General features: G+C 42.9%; 1 protein-coding gene across 1 annotated transcript in view; it reads right to left on the reverse strand.

The window, feature by feature from the left end:
- LOC149275917 (solute carrier family 23 member 1-like) overlaps window positions 1–22,178 on the reverse strand; it is a 155,718-nt gene extending 133,540 nt beyond the window's left edge. The window contains exons 1-2 of the mRNA XM_089504144.1: window positions 22,056–22,178; window positions 21,419–21,493 (exon numbers count right to left, since the gene is read on the reverse strand). Coding sequence (XP_089360270.1) covers window positions 21,419–21,493; window positions 22,056–22,178 — 198 coding nt within the window. The remainder of the gene's footprint in view (window positions 1–21,418; window positions 21,494–22,055) is intronic.
- Between the last annotated feature and the right edge of the window lie 322 nt (window positions 22,179–22,500).

Genomic DNA, 22,500 nt, shown 5'->3' on the forward strand with positions numbered 1-22,500 from the left:
GTGCAGTGGATGACCCCCCGCATCGCCTCCTCCGCCTCCAACCAGGATTCCAATGGAAACTCTGTGTGCAGCTCCCTTTCCCAGGCAAGCATATGAGGCAGTTTGCGGGCGGAGAAGCAGGCAATCAACAGCGAGTACCAGATGGAAATAACTCCCTGGAACCTGGGCGCCGACTCACATAGGGCAGTCAGTTGGTGGAGGAACGGGGAGGAGTGACACACGGGAGAGGGCAGCGAGCCGAGCAGATGGCGGATTTGGAGGTATCTAAAAAAATCATGTCATGGAATGTCATGCGTGGAAATGAGATGTGAAAAGGGGAACAACACCCCGTAAAAAGGTCGCCTAACATGTAGAGGCCAGGGCCAACCCAATGGGAGATTGTTAGATCCAGAATGAGTAATTCCAGAATCCGTAAAGGGGTGATGCGAGTAAGACGGTGTAGGGAGGGAAAACGCTTTGCTGCCCTATCCCATGTGTCAATGGCGTGCCTAGTCGTCGGGGGCAGGGGTGGGAGGCGTGGGCGCTTATTGCGGCGTAGCCACAAAAGTTGGTCAATCGTGAGAAGGGAAATAACGCTATTTTCCTGAGACGTCCAAGTCGGGGGGCGGGGGGGGCGAGAGAAACGGGAGTGTCTGCGCTAGTATGCAAGCTTCGTGGTAGGATTCTGTGTGGGGGACACCCAGGCCACCCTGTAAACGAGGCACAAAGCAGGTACGGTTCGCTACTCTGGATCTACTTCTGACACACGTGAAAGAAACAAAGAATTTTTGAATAGAGTGTAAGAGACCTCGAGGGGGTTTAACTGGAATCGTCTGAAACACATATAGCAATTTAGGGAGAGCTGTCATTTTCAAGGCATTCACCCTGCCCAGCCAAGAGAGTTCAAAACCTCACTATATTAAGGGCGTTCAGGTCGCGTGGTGATTTGGGCAGTCGAATGCCCAGATAGGAGAGGTAGGAAGACCTCCACACGAACTTGTAAGCGGGGGATAGACGGGCCTTGCAACCCGGGTCCAGATGGATATGTTGATGGTGTGATAGGAGACCTTGGAATAGCGGGAGAATTGGGAGAAGAGGGCGGGAAGGGAGCGTTCCAGGGAAGTGACAGATGCCAGAATGTCATCCGTGAATAACCCGAGCTTGCGAATCCAGATATTAGGGGATCCGAACGTATGTTGGCCGCTAATGGTTCAAGTGCAAGCGTGTATAGTAAGGGGGATAAGGGGCAACCCTGACGTGTGCCGTTAGTGATGGGGAACGGGGAGGAGAGGAAACCCATAATCGATATGCAAGCTGTGGGAGACGTGTAGAGTGCCAGGATCGCCTGTATAAATGGAGGGGGGAAATTAAATATATGAAGAACGCGCGTCAAGAACCGCCAGTGGGGCGTGTCGAACACCTTTTCGGCGTCGAAGGAGATAAAGAGGCCGGACTGGACTTTTTTATTTTGTAGATATACAAATTAACAACATATATCAATGCGATATAACAGGAAACATAACATTGATGTAGTTATCATGTTAACATGTTATATTGTTTACAGCTTTGAGTGTTGCGTTTACAATAAACATATGTTTTGCAAGTAATTAAACTATTGGTTAATACTTCTACTTATTTATCTTATTTATAAGACACTTTATGTATATAAACTCGCCTTTAATTGCAAGATAAATTTAGCCTGTTTTGACATCCTTTCAAGATAGAATTAAATGTTTCCTCTTGAGAAGTCAGAGTCGGGTGTTATGTTTTTGTTTTTTTTGTAGAAGGGAAGGTATGGCCCTCATAGTCCGTCCGTCATCTCCTCCTCCCGCCCCTGGCAGCATCCCGACAATATGACATTTGTCCATAAGATTGTAATTATGTGTGTCATAGGCTATCCAATGTCATTATTTTTGTTTAGGGTAGTGCAGTAACCAATGTTGCCATGATTGCACACATTTATGACTGTTGCCACTTTGCCAGGCAAATGTTTCTTCATAGATTTGTGTCATAGATTTGTATTAATGATTTCTGATATAGAAGGGACAGTCTCAGACTTCCAATACTTGGCAATGCTGGATATAGTTGCTATGGCAATATGGCAAAGCGGTGTTCTGATGTCTTTATCAATTTTATCTAGGTTAATATTCAAAAGGAACAACTCAGGTGTCCATCTAGCTTTACCCTGAGATAGGAGATGTAAAAGCATATTGAGATCTTTTCGTAGCTTATATAGTTTTGGGCATTCTCAAAAGATGTGTTTGAGAGATCCCTTGCCTCCGCATTTCCTCCAACACTTGGGGGAACAGCTCTGATAGATTGTGTGGAGTCGTGTGGGAGCATAATACCACTGTAAGGTTCGTCTTACCAGGAGGAATCCGATATGCAGGACTGGAACACACTTGCTCAAAAACAGAACACACGCAAGGAGCCTGGTGAGGGTAACAGGGCACTTGGTAGTGTAACTGTAAGCACGAGTGGTCAGAGAGAAGCCGTTAAGCAGACCAGGGTCAGGACGCCAGAGGTACACGTAGTCGGTATGGATAGCCAAAGTCAGGATGCCAGAGGTACACGTAGTCGGTTGGATAGCCGGGGTCAGGATGCCAGAAGAACACAACGTAGCAGGGAGAGCCAGAGTCAGGATACCAGAGAAAACACGGGAAGCCGTTTAGCAGACCAGGGTCGGATACCGGGAGGACAAGGATAAGGTAATTAATGAAATACAGGAGGAGCTCACGATATACGGAGAGAATCAGTATAACTGAGCACTGAGGATACTGTGTGAGAGGTTTAAATAGCCCGGGGGGGCATTCCCCGACGTCTGGGACGTGAACGCGTCCTGCGTCGCCATAGTGACGCAGCGGAATCCAGCCGGCGGTCAGCCTCATAAATATTCATGAAGCGGCCGCGTGCGCGAGCGGCCGCTTCGTATTCCAGTCTGCGGTGCCGGCGTTTCTGCCGGGGGAGAAAAGAGGAAGGTCGGGAGCTGTTCAAGGTAGGTGCCTTACAACCACCTTGATGTCAGTTTGATAAATTGTTCCTTATGCGCTATACATTTTGTGGCTAGTTTGAATTGGTCTAGAGCTCTAGACCACTTTTTTTGTGTAATAGTCAAGTCTAATTCTTTCTCCCATTTCTTCCTATACTCTAGAGGGCATATGGATATATCCTCATCGAATAAGTCATAAACTGTTTTTGTGGAAACCTTGTCCAGAAGATCTGAGGACAGCTCAATAATGTTCCATAATAATTGTGGAAGAGAACTTGTGGCTGAAGGGAATTTATGGAGGTGTGCCTTAATGTTGTTGTTGTATACTTGGATATCCGATTCCGGCATACCAAACTTCTGACAAAGTGCATTGAAAGAGAGCAGTTTACTTCCTGTCATTAGGTAAGAGATGTGCCTAATGTTAAATTGAGCCCATTTTTCAATGGATCCTTGTCTCATAAACCACTTTAATGATTGGAAAGGTATGTTTGTTATTGATCTCATGTCCGAGGAGGGGCATTTCTGTCTGCCAGCATCCCAGACTTTTAGAGTTGTATTTGTATATTTGTATATATTTGTATATTATTGTATATTTATTCACTTTTTTTATTGGATTTAGAATCAAAGATTATTTCTAACATTTCAGCTATACCTGGACAGTTGTACAATTTAGACTTAATATAATGTGTGATTCTAATTAATAGGAAGTTGTCATTCCTGACAAATTCTTGTTCTTCCATTATTTGTTGAATCTTTTATTGTTGTCTACCATTATAGAAGGATGAGAGTCTAAGTGCCTTTTTAAATTTATCCAAAAACCCAGTATATGCTTCAATATCGTGGACTTTGTTGGTTTCAGTAAATTATAAATGTCTTGATGATTTTTCCACATAGTTAGGTCCAAATTAGTGGTATTTAACATCTTCTGTTCCAAAATGTACCAGTCCTTCTCTTCAGATGTTGTCAATTGAAATGCGTGTGGAATATGAAGCTTGCTTTGTGGTATCTATTCAAATCAGGTAGCCCCATTCCTCCCTTAAATATCCTTCCATATAAATGAGATTTAGCAATTCTCGGTTTCTTTCCTGCCTAAATAAATTTTCCTACTAGGACCTGATATTGTCTTATCCATTGATCTGACACGCTCAAGGGGATCATCCTGAAGTAGTAAAGACATTTAGTAACCACATAAGACTTCTGTTCATGTGACCCATCCAGGAAACAAATAATTTATCCCGTCCTTTAAACTGGTTCTTTGAGTAATTAGTCTAGATAGATTTGTATTCCAAATCCCTTCTAGATGCAGGGTAATTATGAACTCCAATAGGTATTTATTTTTCTGGCCAATGGAACACATAATCTTGTTTTAAAGCTTCTTTTTTCCTTAAAATCCATTGCATATCCTGCTGTCAGGCCTCATCTGGGCTGCGGAGCTGCATGTCTTTAGTTTCCTTCTCTTGCTACAGTTTTCCTAGTCCTCGCTATAGTTCTCCCTTTGCAGAAATCCAATCCTGGATTTCCCTATGCTCTGTCCTGTTATGTCAGGCCCCATCTGGGCTGCGGAGCTGCATGTCTTTAGTTTCCTTCTCTTGCTACAGTTTCCCTAGTCCTCGCTATAGTTCTCCCTTTGCAGAAATCCAATCCTGGATTTCCCTATGCTCTGTCCTGTTATGTCAGGCCCCATCTGGGCTGCGGAGCTGCATGTCTTTAGTTTCCTTGTCTTGCTACAGTTTCCCTAGTCCTTTCTATAGTTCTCCCTTTGCAGAAATCCATTCCTGGATTTCCCTATGCTCTGTAGTGATGTCCGGATCATGAACAAATCGTTCATTTGATCCGAATCTTTTTAGTGATCCGGATGAATCGGTTCAGTAGACTGAATGATTCATTTGTAGCAGTTCAGTCTGTGAATCATGCAGTTGTAACCTGATCCTAGAGCGAGTCATCTGCAGAGCACTCAGACACAGACTCTGGGATCAGATTACAGCTCATTAATTCACAGAGGAACGATGACTCATAGAGTCGTTCAAAGATTCCAATGATTCATATGATTCAAATTATTCAAATGATTCATATGATTCAAGTGATTCATATGATTCATATGATTCAATGATTTGAATCTTACAAGGATCCGGATCTTACAGGGATCCGAATCTTACAGAGATTCGAATCATTCAGAGAATATCACCATACTTTTATAAATAAATATATTAATAATCACTGCCCCCAGGATTTATATTCCCCTTTACCTCTAACTGCACTTTAAGTTAACTTTATTAAATTAATTAAATTAACCCATAACACCCCATCAACCATGACTTCCCCTAAAATTAACCTTAAACGCCCCATTAAGCATAACTGCCCCTAAATTAACCCTTAAAACCCCATCAACCATAACTGCCTCTAAATTAACCCTAAACACCCCATTAAGCATAACTGCCCATCCAAGCATAATACCATCCAATTCGCACCTTGTGTCATTGAATTCATAACATATTCATCCAAGAAATTGATAATGTAAAATTACCACCTTGATTGTATCAGTCAAATTCATATATATATATATATATATATATATATATATATACATGCTTTTTTTATTTTTTTTTGAAGCTTTGTTTGCCTTCCGTGCCCCTTTTGTATGCCATTATGACAGAGGAGATCTACACATTTGATAGGTTAAATTCCACTAGGTCAGTAAATATATGGTAAATAAATAAATGAGTAAATAAATAAATAGAGCGGGAAGAGAATCTCTTCGCAACAGTCAAGTTTTAGTTTTCTTGGTATAAAAATAAAAAAATGAGAACAAATAGGTCAAGTTCTACTGGGTCAATGAGTATATAATAAATATGTAATAAATATATAAATATTTAAATGAATAAAGGGTAGGAGGTAAAAATATCTTCACACCTGTCAAGAAAGCTCAGTTATGCAAACAAGATATTTGAGGAGTGACGGAACGTCCTAAATTAATTTTTCATTATATATTTTTGCAGTCTCTCTACCAACTCACATGTCTCCTGAGCAGGAGTATTAGCTTCTGAGCGTCACCTCCATTACCCCTGGCAAATAACCGTGAGTTAAAATTCCTTCTGTTTCTAATAAGACGGTCACCTCTTTAGTGTAATGGCACCTCCTCGGTGTAGCGCAGTCTTCCCCCACCCTGGCATATAGGGGGTTAAAAGGCATATCATGGGACAGAGTGGCATTTCTGGAGGCAGAGTGGCATATAGGTGGTATAAGGCATTTCTGGGGGCAAGTGTGCATAACTTGGTGGGCAGGTTGGCAAATAAAAGGAAATAAAAAAATATATATATTTTTCTCAATCATAGCTTTTATTAAATATGAAGAAATAGTTTACATGAATTAATATTTACTAGTAAACCTTTTTTTCATATAGGGTCATCTTATATCCAGGCTTTTCTTTTCAGATTTGGGGGGTCGTTTTATAATCTAGCAAATACGGTAATTTCTAAAGGAATACAACCTTGTGTGGTGTTTCCAACCCTAAAACTGTGTGACTGGCTATATAATCCCAGCTCACTATATACAGTATCTCACAAAAGTGAGTACACCCCTCACATTTTTGGAAGAGGATGCCAGTGGCAACCTGTGAAGCTCTGGTGAACTCCATGCCCAAGAGGGTTAAGGCAGTGCTAGAAAATAATGGTGGCCACACAAAATATTGACACTTTGGGCCCAATTTGGACATTTCCACTTAGGGGTGTACTCACTTTTGTTGCCAAGGTTTAGACATTAATGGCTGTGTGTTGAGTTATTTTTAAGGGCACAGCAAATTTATACAGGCTGTACACTCACTACTTTACGTTGTAGCCGAGTGTCATTTCTTCAATGTTGTGACATGAAAAGATATAAAAAAAAATAATATATTAATGCCACTCTGCCTCCAGAAATGCCTTTTAAACCTCTATACGCCACTCTGCCTCCTGAAATGCCTTATACCTCCCTATATGCCACTCTGCCCCATAATATGCCTTTTAACCCCCTAAATGCCAGAGTGGCATATAGGGGTATAAGGCAATTCTGGAGGCAGAGTGGCACATAGGGGGTCAAAAGGCATATCATGGGGAACAGTGGCATTTAGAGGGTTAAAAGGCATATCATGGGGCACAGTGGCATTTAGAGGGTATAAGGCATTTCTGGGGCAGAGTGGCAAGCCTGGGGGCAGATGTGCATAACTGGGGGGGCAGGTTGAAAAAAAAGGAAATTAAAAGAAAATATTTTTCTCAATCATAGATTTTATTAAAAAAATAAAAAAATGTTCACATAGTTTACATGAATTAACATTTGCTGGTAAAAAAAATTTCCTATAGGGTCATCTTATATTCAGGCTTTTTCTTTTTTTCATAAATTTATATTCAGATTTTGGGGGGTTGTCTTATAATCGAACAAATACGGTATATTTATTTCATTCACTTTTTGGGGGGGGGGCACTATTTATACTCACATTTTATACATCATTTGTCTGTTTTTGTTCACCTTTGCTTCCCCCTTTGCCCAATTAACCTTCCATCTCATTATCATTACATTGGATTCTTGTATTGCAAGCTCATTCTGTTTATATGGTTAACACCAGTAAATAATTTCTTAATTGAATCGGCTGTCTAGGGGAGTTATTTTCCTGCCTGTTCATTGGGGAGGCAATGAGTAATGATTTTAATTTTAGTATATAGAGAATGGTCCATAATTTGATTACTAGCTTATCATTAAGCACATGAGTGCAAAACATGTCCAGCTGTGCAAAGAGACCTAACCTTCCTATTCTTGATCCAAAAGAAGGCAAAAAACCCCTAATTAAGCTACTTCGAATTCTGCCATCAGGGGAAAAGAAATCCTTCTTGACTCCAAGAGGCAATCAGATTTCTCCTTGGATCATGACGCTATTAAATATTAATGTTATTCTATTTATATCCCTGTATGTCATGCCTTTCTAAGAAAATATCGAGGCCCCTTTTGAAGGCATCTAATGTATTGGATAACACCACCTCCCTTGGAAGTGAATTCCACACTTTTATTGTCTCTGTGAGTTCTGCTTGGCTTTTGCAGTTGCATTTAGCTTGGACACACAAGCGAATCCTGAGCTGGGGCGAATCTCCTAAGTGACATCTCTAAGTGAGGAGTTACAAGCAAAGAAGGAGTTAAAAAGCAAGAAGGAGGGTAAAGTATAAATCCTTGTGATTCCATATAATATATTTATATATATATTGCACCTTACTGTCTGTTTTTGCCAGTTATTTGAGCTATCCCCATTGCCAAGATGTCCTCCATGTTTGACAATGCGGTCAGGTGTACATCTTGCTCAATGTATGCAATCCTTGATCAGTGCTTCGAGGGTGCATATTGCTGTGCGAGATGTGTGCAGGTTGCTCATTTGGAAGCACAAATCCTGAGTCTAGAGGAGCAACTGGCAACACTGAGATCTATTGACAACTTGGAGAGGAGTCTGCTGCTCACTGAGCAAGCTCTCTCGGGGGTAGAGGTGGGGGAGGATAGCGGGATGGAGGTACAGGACAGTCGGGCAGCTAGCTGGGTTACAGTTAGAAGGCGGGGTAGGGGGAAAAGCGCCAGGGAGGCTAGTCCTGATCTAGCACACCCCAACAAGTTTGCCCGGTTGGCAGATGAGGGGGATGTTAGTTCAGAGTTAGCAGTACTGCAGCAAGTCACTGCCTCTGACCACCAGAGGGGTGTCTGCTCCAGTAAGGAGGGAAGGAGGAGCGCAGGGCAGGCCAGACAGGTGCTGGTAGTGGGGGACTCAATTATTAGGGGGACAGACAGGGCGATCTGTCACAAAGACCGGGATCGCCGAACAGTGTGTTGTCTGCCTGGCGCTCGCGTTCGGCACATCGCGGATCGGGTTGACAGATTACTGGGGGGGGCTGGAGAAGACCCAGCAGTCATGGTGCACATTGGCACCAATGACAAAGTGAGAGGTAGGCGGAGTGTCCTTAAAGATGATTTCAGGGACTTAGGTAGCAAGCTTAAGGCAAGGACCGCCAAGGTAGTATTTTCTGAAATATTACCTGTACCACGTGCCACACCAGAGAGGCAGCGGGAGATTAGGGAGCTAAACAAGTGGCTCAGAAGCTGGTGTAGGAAGGAGGGGTTTGGGTTCATGGAGAACTGGGCCGACTTCTCTGTCGGATACAGGCTCTACGGTAGGGACGGGCTGCACCTCAATGGGGAGGGTGCAGCTGTGCTCGGGGAGAAGATGGCCAGAAGGGTGGAGGAGTGTTTAAACTAGGTAAAGGGGGGGAGGGAAACTACAATATAGAAGGGGAAGATGGTGTAGATAGAAAGCTGGGGCTTATAAATGTACCTGGGGGTGGAGCAGAGGGAGGGGTTAGAATAGTCAATAGGGATAGGCTTCATAGGGAAAAAAAACATACACCTCTAAATTGTATGCTTACTAATGCCAGAAGTCTGACCAATAAAACTGACGAACTGGAGTTAATAATGTCTGAAGAAAACTATGACATAGTGGGTATAACAGAGACATGGTTGGATGATAGCTATGACTGGGCGGTTAACATACATGGTTATAGTCTATTCAGGAAGGATCGAAAAAAACGAAAAGGGGGAGGAGTTTGCCTTTATGTAAAGTCCAGCCTAAAGGCCACACTGCGGGAGAATATATGTGAGGGAAATGATAATGTGGAGTCATTATGGGTAGAAATATATGGAAAGAAAAATAATAAAATACTGATCGGGGTTTGCTATAAGCCACCAAATATAATGGAAGCAGCAGAAGATCAATTATTAAAGCAAATAAACAAGGCAGCAAATCACAATGAGGTGGTTATTATGGGGGACTTTAACTATCCCGACATAAACTGGGAAACAGAGACCTGTGAATCTCATAAAGGAAACCGGTTTCTGACTATAAGTAAGGATAATTATCTGTCCCAAATGGTACAGGACCCGACCAGAGGGGGCGCCCTACTGGACTTAATATTGACCAACAGACCTGACAGAGTAACTAATGTGCAGGTCAGGGGGCATCTAGGAAATAGTGATCACAATATGATACATTATAACTTGTCCTTCAATAAGGGAACTCTTAGAGGAGCCACAAGAACCATGAACTTTAGGAAGGCAAAGTTTGATCAACTAAGAGAAGCCCTTAACAATGTAAATTGGGAAAATGTCCTCAAAAACAAGAGTACAGACACTCAATGGGAGATTTTTAAGGATATCTTAAATTCTCAATGTGAAAGGTACATACCGTATGAGAATAAAAGAGTCAGGAACAAGAGAAAACCAATGTGGATAAATAAAAATGTAAAGGGGGTAATAAATGGCAAAAAAAAGGCATTTAAGCTACTAAAACAGGAAGGCAGTGAGGAAGCACTAAAAAGCTATCGGGAAAAAAATAAAATATGTAAAAATCAGATAAAAGCAGCAAAAGTGGAGACAGAAAGACTCATTGCCAAAGAGAGTAAGACAAACCCCAAAATGTTCTTTAACTATATAAATAGTAAAAAGGTTAAAAATGAAAGCGTTGGCCCCTTAAAAAGTAATGAGGGAGAAGTTATAGACGGGGATCAGGAAAAAGCTAATCTATTAAATATATTCTTCTCTGCTGTATTCACAGAGGAAAATGAAATGCCAGGTAATATACAGCAGGATGAGATAACTGCCCCAGTACATGTCGCCTGTCTAACCCAGGAAGAAGTGCAGTGCCGCCTAAAAAAAATCAAAATAGACAAATCACCAGGTCCAGATGGCATTCACCCCCGCGTTCTAAGGGAGTTAAGTAATGTAATAGACAGACCCCTATTTCTAATATTCAAGGACTCTATAGTGACAGGGTCTGTTCCCCAGGACTGGCGCATAGCAAATGTTGTGCCAATATTCAAAAAGGGGACAAAAAGTGACCCGGGGAATTATAGGCCTGTTAGTTTAACTTCTGTTGTGTGTAAACTGTTTGAGGATTTCCTAAGAGATGCTATTTTGGAGTATCTCAATGAAAATAAGTGTATGACTCCATATCAGCATGGGTTTACAAGGGATCGGTCCTGTCAAACTAACCTGATCAGCTTTTATGAGGAGGTGAGCTCAAGACTGGATCGGGGTGAATGTCGTATAACTTGATTTTTCCAAAGCATTTGCTACGGTGCCACATAAAAGGCTGGTACATAAAATGAGAATGCTTGGGCTGGGGGAGAATGTGTGTATGTGGGTAAGTAACTGGCTCAGTGATAGGAAACAGAGGGTGGTTATTAATGGTACATACTCTGAGTGGGTTACTGTTGCTAGTGGGGTACCACAGGGGTCAGTTTTGGGTCCTATTCTTTTTAATATATTTATTAATGACCTTGTAGAGGGATTGTATAGTAAAGTATCAATCTTTGCAGACGATACTAAGCTCTGTAACGTGGTTAACACAATCTATTGTGTTAACCACGTTACAGAGCTTAGTATCGTCTGCAAAGATTGATACTTTACAGTGCACGATTACAAATGGATCTGCATAGGTTGGAGGCTTGGGCTGGGATGTGGCAGATGAGGTTCAACACAGATAAATGTAAGGTTATGCACATGGGGAAGAAAAATCCAGGCTGGGAATATGTATTAAATGGGAAAACACTGGGGACGACTGACATGGAAAAGGACTTAGGAGTTTTAGTTAACAGTAAATTTACCTGTAGCAACCAGTGTCAGGCAGCTGCTGCTAAGGCAAATAAAATCATGGGGTGCATCAAAAGGGGCATAGATGCCCACGACAAGGAAATAATTCTACCACTGTACAAGTCACTAGTCAGACCACACATGGAATACTGTGTACAGTACTGGGCACCAGTGTACAAGAAAGATATAGTGGAGCTGGAGAGGGTTCAAAGACGGGCAACCAGAGTAATAAGGGGAATGGGAGGACTACAGTACCCAGAAAGATTATCAGAATTAGGGTTATTTAGTTTGGAAAAAAGACGGCTTAGGGGGGATTTAATAACTATGTATAAATATATAAGGGGACAGTACAGAGATCACTCCCAGGACCTATTTATACCCAGGACTGTATCTATAACAAGGGGACATCCTCTACGGTTGGAGGAAAGAAGGTTTCTACACCAGCACAGACGGGGGTTCTTTACAGTAAGAGCGGTGAGATTATGGAACTCTCTGCCAGAGGAAGTGGTTATGGCAAACTCAATAAAAGAGTTCAAAAGGAGCCTGGACGTGTTTCTTGAAAGCAATAATATTACAAGTTATGGATATTAGATTAATAGGGACAGAACGTTGATCCAGGGATTTATTCTGATTGCCATATTTGGAGTCGGGAAGGAATTTTCCCCCTGGTATGGGGCAATTGGCATCTGCTTCATAAGGGTTTTTTTGCCTTCCTCTGGATCAACACAGTAGGGACACAATATGTATATAGGTTGAACTTGATGGACTTTGGTCTTTTTTCAACCTTATGAACTATGTTACTATGTTACTGTAAAGAATCCCTTACTTTGTTGTCTATGAAACCTGTGCTCTTCCAGTCTCAGAGGGTGACCTCTTGTTCTTCGTATATTTCTGTTAATGGGTCACTGAAGAGCTCTTTATATTGGCCCTGCATATATTTATATAATGTTATCATATCCCCTCTGAGACGTTGTTTTTCTAGCGTATATAATTGTAACTTTTTTAGTCTCTCTTCATAACTAGTATTTTCCAATCCCCTTATTAATTTCGTAGCCCTCCTGCGAATGCGTGTGTTAGTTTGAGTGTCTGGATATGTGTGTGTCTGGGAGTGTGTTAGTGTGACTGCCCCTCCTGAGGTCCTGCTTTGGATCCAAACCTGCCTGAGGCATACTAACAGAGATTGATACTGGAGAGGAATAAGTGCCAGGGAAGGACATTTTAAAAGTCACAGAGGTGGAATCTGAACCAGGAGATGTTATGTATGCCATGAGAATGGAAGGCTTGCAGGAGCAGGGCCAATAGTAGTTGTGATTATGGTGAGGGCTATACTAGTAGATTGAACAAAGAAAATTGGCTAGGATATTTTAAATTAAACATTCCCGAGATTATGAGGCAGGCAGAAAACCCAAGCAACAAACATGGGTATTTGTGGCATGAAAAATCCATACTGAGGCGTTGCAAGAAAGAAAAGAAGAACAGTTCTCTACTTGTATGTATATATATATATATATATATATATATATATATATATATATATATTAGCTACCTAGTTTGGCCATTAAAATTCAAGGAAATGTATTTAGTTGTCAGGTGCTCTGTTTAACCCCTTAATGACAATTGCCGGTTCTGGCACGGCACGGAAAAACAAGTCGATTATGACAAATGACGTGCCAGAACCGGCACACCTTTAAACGGGTGCAGAAAGCGATCTACGTTCGCTTTCTGCACCCAAACGGCGTTGCTGTAATGCCTCGACCTCGAGGCATTCAGCAACGCCACGATCTGGCCCCTCCCCGGGGCGTCAACAACCGCCATACATTGTATTTAAAAGCGTTTAGGAGGCGATCAAAAACTTAAATGGTGTCGCTGGAATGCCTCGATCAGGAGGCATCCAGCGACACCAAACACTTACCTTTGGATGGACTGTGACCTCTCCGGAGAGCGGTCACAGCCGCAGCTGCCGGTGATCTTCCCGGCGGCCCGGGAAAAAAAACAATAAAGGTGAAAAAGTTCGCTAGACGGTCTCCTGACCCTCTAGAGAACTCTGGCTCCACTTGCAGGTTGAATACAGGTACTGCATTCAACCATGCAAGTCAATGGAGCCCAGCTTTCTAATCAGTGTGATTAGTAAAAATAAATTAAAAAATAAAATTAAATTAATAATAATTAGAAAAAAATAGTAAAAAAACCAGTAAAATGTAAAAATAATTTCCCACTGATGTCACTATCAGGGGAACCTTCAAGTTGAAAAAAGATGTTAAATTTTTTTTTAAAAAAGGCAAAAAAAATAAAATATATATATAAAAAATATATTTTTGTGAGCAAGTCCTAAAATTAGCACATTAGCTTAAAACAATTCTCGCATGGAAAGAGTTAAAATACTGGCATATTAAATGCCCATGGGGTGTCTACTTTAAAAAAATGTATGATTTGATGGGGTAAATTGAATTGGCCGGGTTCAACAATGTCTCAAATAACATGGGGGGAAGGATGGCCACACATCTAATTTCCAATTAGAAAAATGCACACGTACCAAATGTGGCCTTTTAGTTCCCCCAAAAAATGACAAACCCATGCATGTGGGGTATCACTGCGCTCAGGAGATGTTGCTGAACACATATTGGGGTGTCATGTGACAGCGGCATAAACCAGGATCTGTAAATTCATACATAAAGTAGGTGTGTGGGGGAAAAATACACACAAAAAAATACTACTGCAAACTTTGAAAAAATTCTGGTGGTAGAATGTGTGCATGCAAAGAGTTAAAATACCAGCATTTAAAATATCCTGTGGTGTCTAGTTTTCAAAAATATATGGCTTTATTGGCCACACTGAAATGGCCCGGCTCAAAGATGTACCAAATAGGGCATGGGGAGTGGATCCCCAAATGCCAAAGTTCAACATTGAAAAATGTGCATGTCCCAAATGTGGCCCTTTTGCCCACAAACAGCCAGGCAAAATCATTCATGTGAGGTATCGCTGTACTCAGGAGATGTTGCTGAACACATATTGGGGTGTTTTGTGATAGTGACATATACCAGAACCTTTTAATTCATATCTGAAGTAAAATGTGTGTGGAAAAACAAATGCAAAAAAAGACTACCACAAAGTTTGACAAAAGCTGGTGGTAGATATGGTGCATGGAAAGAGTTAAAATACTAGCATTTGAAATACCCTGGGGTGTCTAGTTTTCAAAAATATATGGCTTTATTGGGCACACTGAAATGGCCCGGCTCAAAGATGTACCAAATAGGGCATGGGCAGTGGATCCCCAAATGCCAAAGTTCAACATTGAAAAATGCGCATGTCCCAAATGTGGCCCTTTTGCCCCCAAACAGCCAGGCAAAATCATTCATGTGAGGTATCGCTGTACTCAGGAGATTTTGCTAAACACATATTGGGGTGTGTTATGATAGTGACATATACCAGAACCTGTTTATTCATACCTAAAGTAAAATGTGTGTGAAAAAACAAATGCAAAAAAAATTACTACCATAAAGTTTGACAAAGGCTGATAGTAGAATTAGTGCTTGAAAAGGGTTAAAATACTAGCATTTGGAATACCCTGGGCTGTCTAGTTTTCAAAAATATATGACTTGATGGGGTAAATTGCATTGGCCGGCTTCAAAGATACCTGAAATGGCACATGAGGGGAAGAATTACCAGATTTGGAAAAAATGGCTTTGAAATAGTAAAACGCTACCTGTACTTTTTGCCCCATAATGTGTAGAAAAAAGCAAAAAAACATAAAAACATTGGGTATTTCTAAACTCAGGACAAATAGTAGGTTTTTTCATTACCTTTTATAGATGAGTAAAAGATTTTTCAACTAAAAGTTAGAAACAGTCATTTTTTTCAAAATTTTTCACCATATTTTATACTTTTTTTAATAGTAAATAATATGATACAATCAAAACAATGTCATCTAAAGAAAGCCCTTCTTGTCCTGAAAAAAACAATATATAATGTGTGTGGGTTCAGTAAACGGGAAACAAGAAAATTACAGCTAAACACGAGCAGCGCAGAAATTTTAAAACGGCCATTGTCACGAAGGGTACAAAAAGTAAAATCAGCCTTTGTCACGAAGGGGTTAAAGAAAACAAATATTTTTACTAAGCACTATCACACATTATGAAAAAAATCACCTGTCTTACAGATATTCTATTTTCCCTATGCAATTACATATTAATTTAGAATACCAAAATATAAGAAAAAATGATTACCTGGGATTTATGCTCTTCAGAATCCATATGCATAAAATGAGTGCTCTAAGACTGGAAGAAAATACAGCTATGGAAAACTACATTCACTGCCTGAACTACAAAACTTTAAGTAATTCATAACACTGTCAATGATACATTCATAGATAATGAATTAACCACATTTATTAACTGTTAGCCTAGTAAAACCAAATATTAATAAGTAAAAGAAGACCTCCTTGTAAATGTTTGATGTTGACTAGATGTATAATTATTACTAGAGTAAATAATAAAAAAATATATAAAGTTTAATTACTTGAAGTCTCCAAAAGGATGATATAAACAGTTTTCATGTTCAGTGAAGGGCTGGCTGTCTAAGGCCTGGGGGGCAAGTCTAGTCAATTGACCAGTTGCGCCACCGAATCAGCCCACTATCCATGCCCAACTTTTCCAAATTTTTGTAATGCATATTGATGTAATGTGATGGGATTGGGAGTACATCAGTACACTAAAAGAAAAGTCATCATACACTGGACGCCTGAAGCCACAATTTAGCGCCACTAATCCTTTTTAATAAAATATGCAGATTGAAATAGAGTAAATAACACAAAACCTCTGACTGATTTCTGGGCCTGGAAAGTTTGTCCTCTGAAGTGACTACAAATTCAGGAGGGCGTTTTATCTCTGGATAACAAAAAATTAAATTTGTTAAATTGATTCCTACAGAAATTAAAGTGCCAGGAAACAGATGGCCAAATACACACCAGGACAGGCTCTGCCATACCGACACCCAAACACACACACCAGGACAGGCTCTGCCACACTAACACCCAAACACAAGCACCAGGACAGGCTCTGCCACACCAACACCCAAACACACACGTCAGGACAGGCTCTGCCACAACAACAGCCAAACACACAAACCAGGACAGGCTCTGCCACACCGACACCCAAACACACGCCAGGAAAGGCTCTGCAAAACCGACACACCAAACACACTCGCCAGGACAGGCTCTGCCACACCAACACCCAAACACACACGCCAGGAAAGGCTCTGCCACTCTGACACACAAAACACACATACCAGTATAGGCTCTGTAACGCCGATACACCAAACACACACACACCAGGACAGGCTCTGCCACACCAACGGCCAAAAACACACACCAGGACAGGCTCTGCAACACCGACATACCAAACACACACACCAGGACAGGCTCTGCCACACTGACACCCAAACACACACACCAGGAAAGGCTAGCTGCCACACTGACACCCAAACACACGCACCAGGACAGGCTCTGCCACACCGACATCCAAACACACACCAGGACAGGCTCTGCCACACCGACACCCAAACACACACCGGGACAGGCTCTGCCACATCGACACCCAAACACACGCCAGGACAGGCTCTGCACCATCGACACCCAAACACACACCAGGACAGGCTCTGCCACACCGACCCCCAAACACACACCAGGACAGGCTCTGCCACACCGCCACCTGCATCAGTTAATCTACACAAAGCATAAAAATATGCTTTCCACACAAGTTATGTTGCTTCCAGGCTCAGTTGGGGAGATCAAGGATCTCCCTCTAACCGACTTAAAGACAATCAAGGGAGCGGGAGGTCTGTTAATGTAGACCTCCGATCCTGCTCCCATGCGATGCGCGCGGCAACTGATGATGTGCATCAGGATTTGATGTCATATCCCGGCGCACAACACTGAAGCAGCCCCCTCCGCCTTCCGAGCTCACTGCACCGGAAGGACACAGAAGAAGAAGAAAAGCCAAGAGGAAGAACGAAGAGGAGGAGGAAAAGTGAAAGTGACAGAAAAATTGTATACTATGCCAGACATTATATAAATATGAGTATATAAATGAGTGAATGAATGTTTGTGAATGAGTGTGTGTATGATAGGATGCATGTGTAAGTGTGTGGGGGGGTATAGCATGGCATAGGGAGGCTGTAATTTCACGTCTATCATGCCCACACACTTGCATGTACTGGCTGCCTGGGCATGATAGGATTGTGATTGATGTTAGCAATTATATATATATATATATATATATATATTTATTGTTACTGATTTTTTTTTGTCCAATTTGGGTGCGTTAACTGCACTTTTATTAAAAGTAAGTAACACACCAAATTTGGACAGAAAAATTAAATAATAATAATTCAATATTAATGTATATACCGTATTTGCTCGATTATAAGACAAGGTTTGTTTCAAATGCTCTGAAAATAACCATCGTCTTATATTCGAAGTCGTCTTCTAATCAGACCTCAGATAGAGATCAATGCTGCAGGGGACCTGGATCCTTCTCTCCAGCAGCATTTGAAGTGCTGGCAGCAGCAGTGGAGGTTGTCTGTGCACATCGTGCAGAACCTCCACCGACTGCCCCCACTACACACCAAGGAATCTGAAGCACGGAGAAGTCTATGGAAGCACTGGTAAGTCGGGGAGGCTAAGAGAGGCATACAGGGGGAGTATAAGGGCTTTCTAGAGGCAGAGTAGCATATAGGGGGTTAAAAAGAATATCGGAGGCAGAGTGGCATATAGGGGTTAAAAAGAATATCAAGGAGGCAGAGTGGCATATAGGGGTTAAAAGGTATATCTGGTAGGCAGAGTGTCATATAGGGGGTATAAGGCATATCTGGGGGGCAGAGAGGCATATAGGGGGTACAGGAAAATCTGGGGGGCAGATAAAAGGAAATAAAAACATTTTTCTCAATCATAGTGTTTATTATTATATAAGAAAAAATAGTTTACATGTGAATTAATATTTACTAGTAAAACTTTTTTCTTATAGGGTAGTCTTTTATTCAGGCCTTTTCTTTTTCTCCTAAATTAACATTCAAATTTTGGGGGGGGGTGGTCTTCAAATCAGGGTCATCTTATAATCGAGCAAATAATCGAGCAAATACCTGCGCACTATCCCAAATCCCTATGCTTATTTAGACAAATGGAGGTTTTTAGTTTCACTTTTGTGAGGTACTGTATATTGAGTAAAAAACTGGAAATGAATATTTTGGGTTTTAGAGACTTTATGTTGAAACATGGTTGCACGATCCATACTCCCAATTTCATTCTCAATTTTGATGAGACCATCCCCCATGTAATATTTATCCTTGAAACATTTTCTTAACACTAAACTCTGTGTTGTTACAAGGTCACCGTACCCAAGGCTGGGTACCCCTGTTTGAGGGCTGAGGAATCACCAGTCAGTACCCACATACGGATAGCTCCTGCTATCCACGGATCAGTCCGACCACAATTGGTGCCGTAAAACAAGAACTCCTTTATTTCAAACACATAGAACTTATATAGAGCTGTAATTCTATCAACATTCCTTTAACAGACGTTCTCAATGAAAACAGAACCCAACCCCAAATCCCATCAACTCGGGGATTACACAGGCAATGGATAATGAGGGGATTAGGGGATATAATGGGTTTCCCCCGCCTGTGTTATCCCCTCTGTAGTGAGGCTGCCGTCTGGGCAAACAGGGCTGTGCTGGACGATTAAGAGCTCCAGCCAGGTTACAAGATTGTCTTGTCCAACCATTGTGGAAGATGGCAACTATGACGATCACCGTAACTGTTCCTATCCACATCTTTAAACAACACATGTTCATCAGAATGATACTCAAAAAGCTAGATGACTTAGCGGACGGTATAGTAATATTAGGGGGAGACTTTAATGTTACCATGGACCCCGGGCTGGACAGTTCGACAGGCAACACTCTCACATGACTCATATATCAAATTGGTGAAAAAGGGACTATTGAAGGAACAGCTCATAGATAAGTGGAGGGCATGGTGTTTTTGACTCATCGACATCTTCATTTGTTGCGTTGGGTGTCAGTGGGATCCATAACATGGAGTGATCATGCGCCTGTGTTCCTGCAATTGGCTGATCCCTCCGCTGGGATTCGTCCCAGAAGGTGGCGATTTAATGAGAAGTTGTTTGCGGATCCCCTACATAAATTGCGCACAGAAAATCACATCCGGGAATATTTCACCTTAAGCTCCAAAGAGGATATTGATCAGGCGGTGGTTTGGGAGGGCTATAAGGTGTAGTTTAGGGGTCACTTTATCAGTATAGGAACGCACATTAAAAAGCTGCGAAGAGCAGGACAGGAGAAGCTTTGTGGGGAAATTGTGTGCTTGGAGCTCCTTCATAAAGCTCGATCCGAGCCAGATACCCTCTCCTTAGGCTAGTTGCTGCCCAGCCCAAATTAGCGGATTTGTTGAATAGACAGATTCACAGGGCATATACCATTATCCCGATATTATGAATATGGTATTTTATGGTATTTAAGTACCGAATTGGCTCGGTTATAGGCCGCACCCGAATATAGGCCGCACCCTAAAAGTTAGGTGCTTTTCTAAGGAAAAAAATTTCGTAGTTAAAAAAACAAAACATAGAATAGATCTGCTGCCACTCTGGCCCCCCGAGATATGCTGCCACTCTGCCCTCCACCCGATATATATATACTGCCACTCTGGCCTCCACCCGATATATACTGCCACTCTGCCCTCCCCCCCTGAGATATGCTGCCACTCTGCCCCCCCCCCCGAGATACGCTGCCTCTCTGCCCCCCCCACGACTTACCAAAGAAGACTCCCGTGTGTCTTGCGGGGCCGGCAGGGGACAACTACGCAATACGCGTAGACAACTTCCTGATACTACTCTCTGATACGCTCTGACAGCCTCCCCTGTCGGCACTTTCCACGGGGGGAGTGCCGGCATGGGAGATTGTCTAAGCGCATCGTGTAGACGTTCACCGGCTGCGGCGATGCGCGTAAATGACCTCCGCTGCACCTCCAATGTGCTTTAACAATCTCCCTTGCCGGGACTTCCCCCCATGGGAATTCCCGGCAAGGGAGATTGTTAAAGCACACCGAGCAGACTTGCCAGCAGCGGAGGTCGTTCACGCTCATCGCCGCAGCCTGTGAACATCTGCACGATGCACTTAGACAATCTCCCGTGCCGGCACTCCCCCCGTGGAAAGTGCCGACAGGGGAGGCTGTCAGAGCGTATCAGAGAGTAGGATGCAGATCCCCTGCACTGCTGCGGGGGATATGTATCCTAACCCTGCTGCCTGCCCGGCGCCCGGAACTGCATCGCCGTCGGGCACTAGACCCGAATATAGGCCACACCCCCACTTTAAAGATTTAAAGTGTGGGGGGGGTGCGGCCTATATTCGGGCCAATACGGTAATATAGAGAGGGAAATAAGTGTAAAGGGAATAAACCAGATTGTATTTATATCAATGCATGCATTATAAATGTATTCATGTATTTATTATGCAGATAAAGATTAGATATGTTATCAGCGAGGCAAACAAATAAGCCATTGATCCATCCATCCATCCATCGGATTAATTTATGTGTACTTATTTGTATCTGTTACTAGATACAAAGCGGTCTTTAACGCTGGGCAAAACGGGCAGGGGACGTAACTGCAACTAGGCCTGCCACTCTAGGGGGCCTGGGTGTTCCCTGAGATCACTTTAGCACCGGTCTGTAGCTTACCTCTGCGTTGCTCTCTTGTACCACCCAGGGGAAGCAGAAACAGGGTCATGTTACCAAGCGGTAAGGAGTGGGCTCCTGAAACCGCCTGTCATGACCACTAACACGATAGCGCACACCGCAGGAGTTATTCTGCCCGGAACCCAATCACCAAAGGAAACCCTTAGTGACAGGGAGCTGGGACTTAGACGATCCCAACAGTGAGGATAATATTTAGGAATGAGTTGGGTGCAAGGGTATGAACAGCTGATACGGAAGAAGGAGCCAATACAGCAACGCAAGATAGTAACGGACGAGATAATCAGAGAAAATCAGCAACGGAGCGGGTAGTCCAACAAGCCGGGTCAGCAACGGAGCGGGTATCTCAACAAGCCGGGTCAGCAACGGAGCGGGTAGTCCAACAAGCCGGGTCAGCAACGGAGCCGGTACGGTACAAAATCGGCAGGCAAAGGATGGTCAGGCAAGCAAAAGGTAAAAAATCCAGAGATATCAAAAGCACGAACGTCAGGAATCAAAACTGCAACAAAGACCTCAACAGGGTACCAGACAAAGCATATCCGGGGTATTTAAAACCGGCGCCAAAATTACAAGCTCCGCCTCCCAGCCCGTGACCCAATAGCACTGGAGGATCTCTCAGGCAGACTGGCCCTTCCCCCTACAGGACAAGCAGGAGGAATGGCAGAAGAAAGAGCACGGGTAAGTACCAGATGCTGGGAGTCACTGCTTCATTGGGCAATACGATGCCCGACAGAAGCAAGACTCCCAGCTCCGGACCTTCGTCCCTGATGCCGGTGGTCGGACTCCCGACCACCCGCATCGGAGGGGTTAACGGGATCTCCAGAAGACCGCCGCAGTTTTCTGCACGCACGCGTGCGGCACTGAAGGGGTACCAGAAAGCCGCCACTGCGCGCGAGCAGTCTTCTGCTCGCGTGCGTGCGGCAACGAAGGGGTGCTAGGAAGCCGCCGCCGCCGCCGCGCGCGAGCAGTCTTCTGCTCGCGTGCGTGCGGCAACGAAGGGGTGGGTGTGACACCGCCACAGAGAAATCAGTGATTGAGTATGTGTAAATGAGTATTTGCGAATGAGTATCTGTGAATGAGTTAATGAATGAGTATGTGTTTGATAGCATTCACACGTTTGG

Source organism: Sceloporus occidentalis, unplaced genomic scaffold (assembly GCF_023333645.1).
Source record: "Sceloporus occidentalis isolate IW3139 unplaced genomic scaffold, rSceOcc1.0.p SCAF_257, whole genome shotgun sequence".
In the NCBI taxonomy this organism is placed as follows: Eukaryota; Metazoa; Chordata; class Lepidosauria; order Squamata; family Phrynosomatidae; genus Sceloporus; species Sceloporus occidentalis.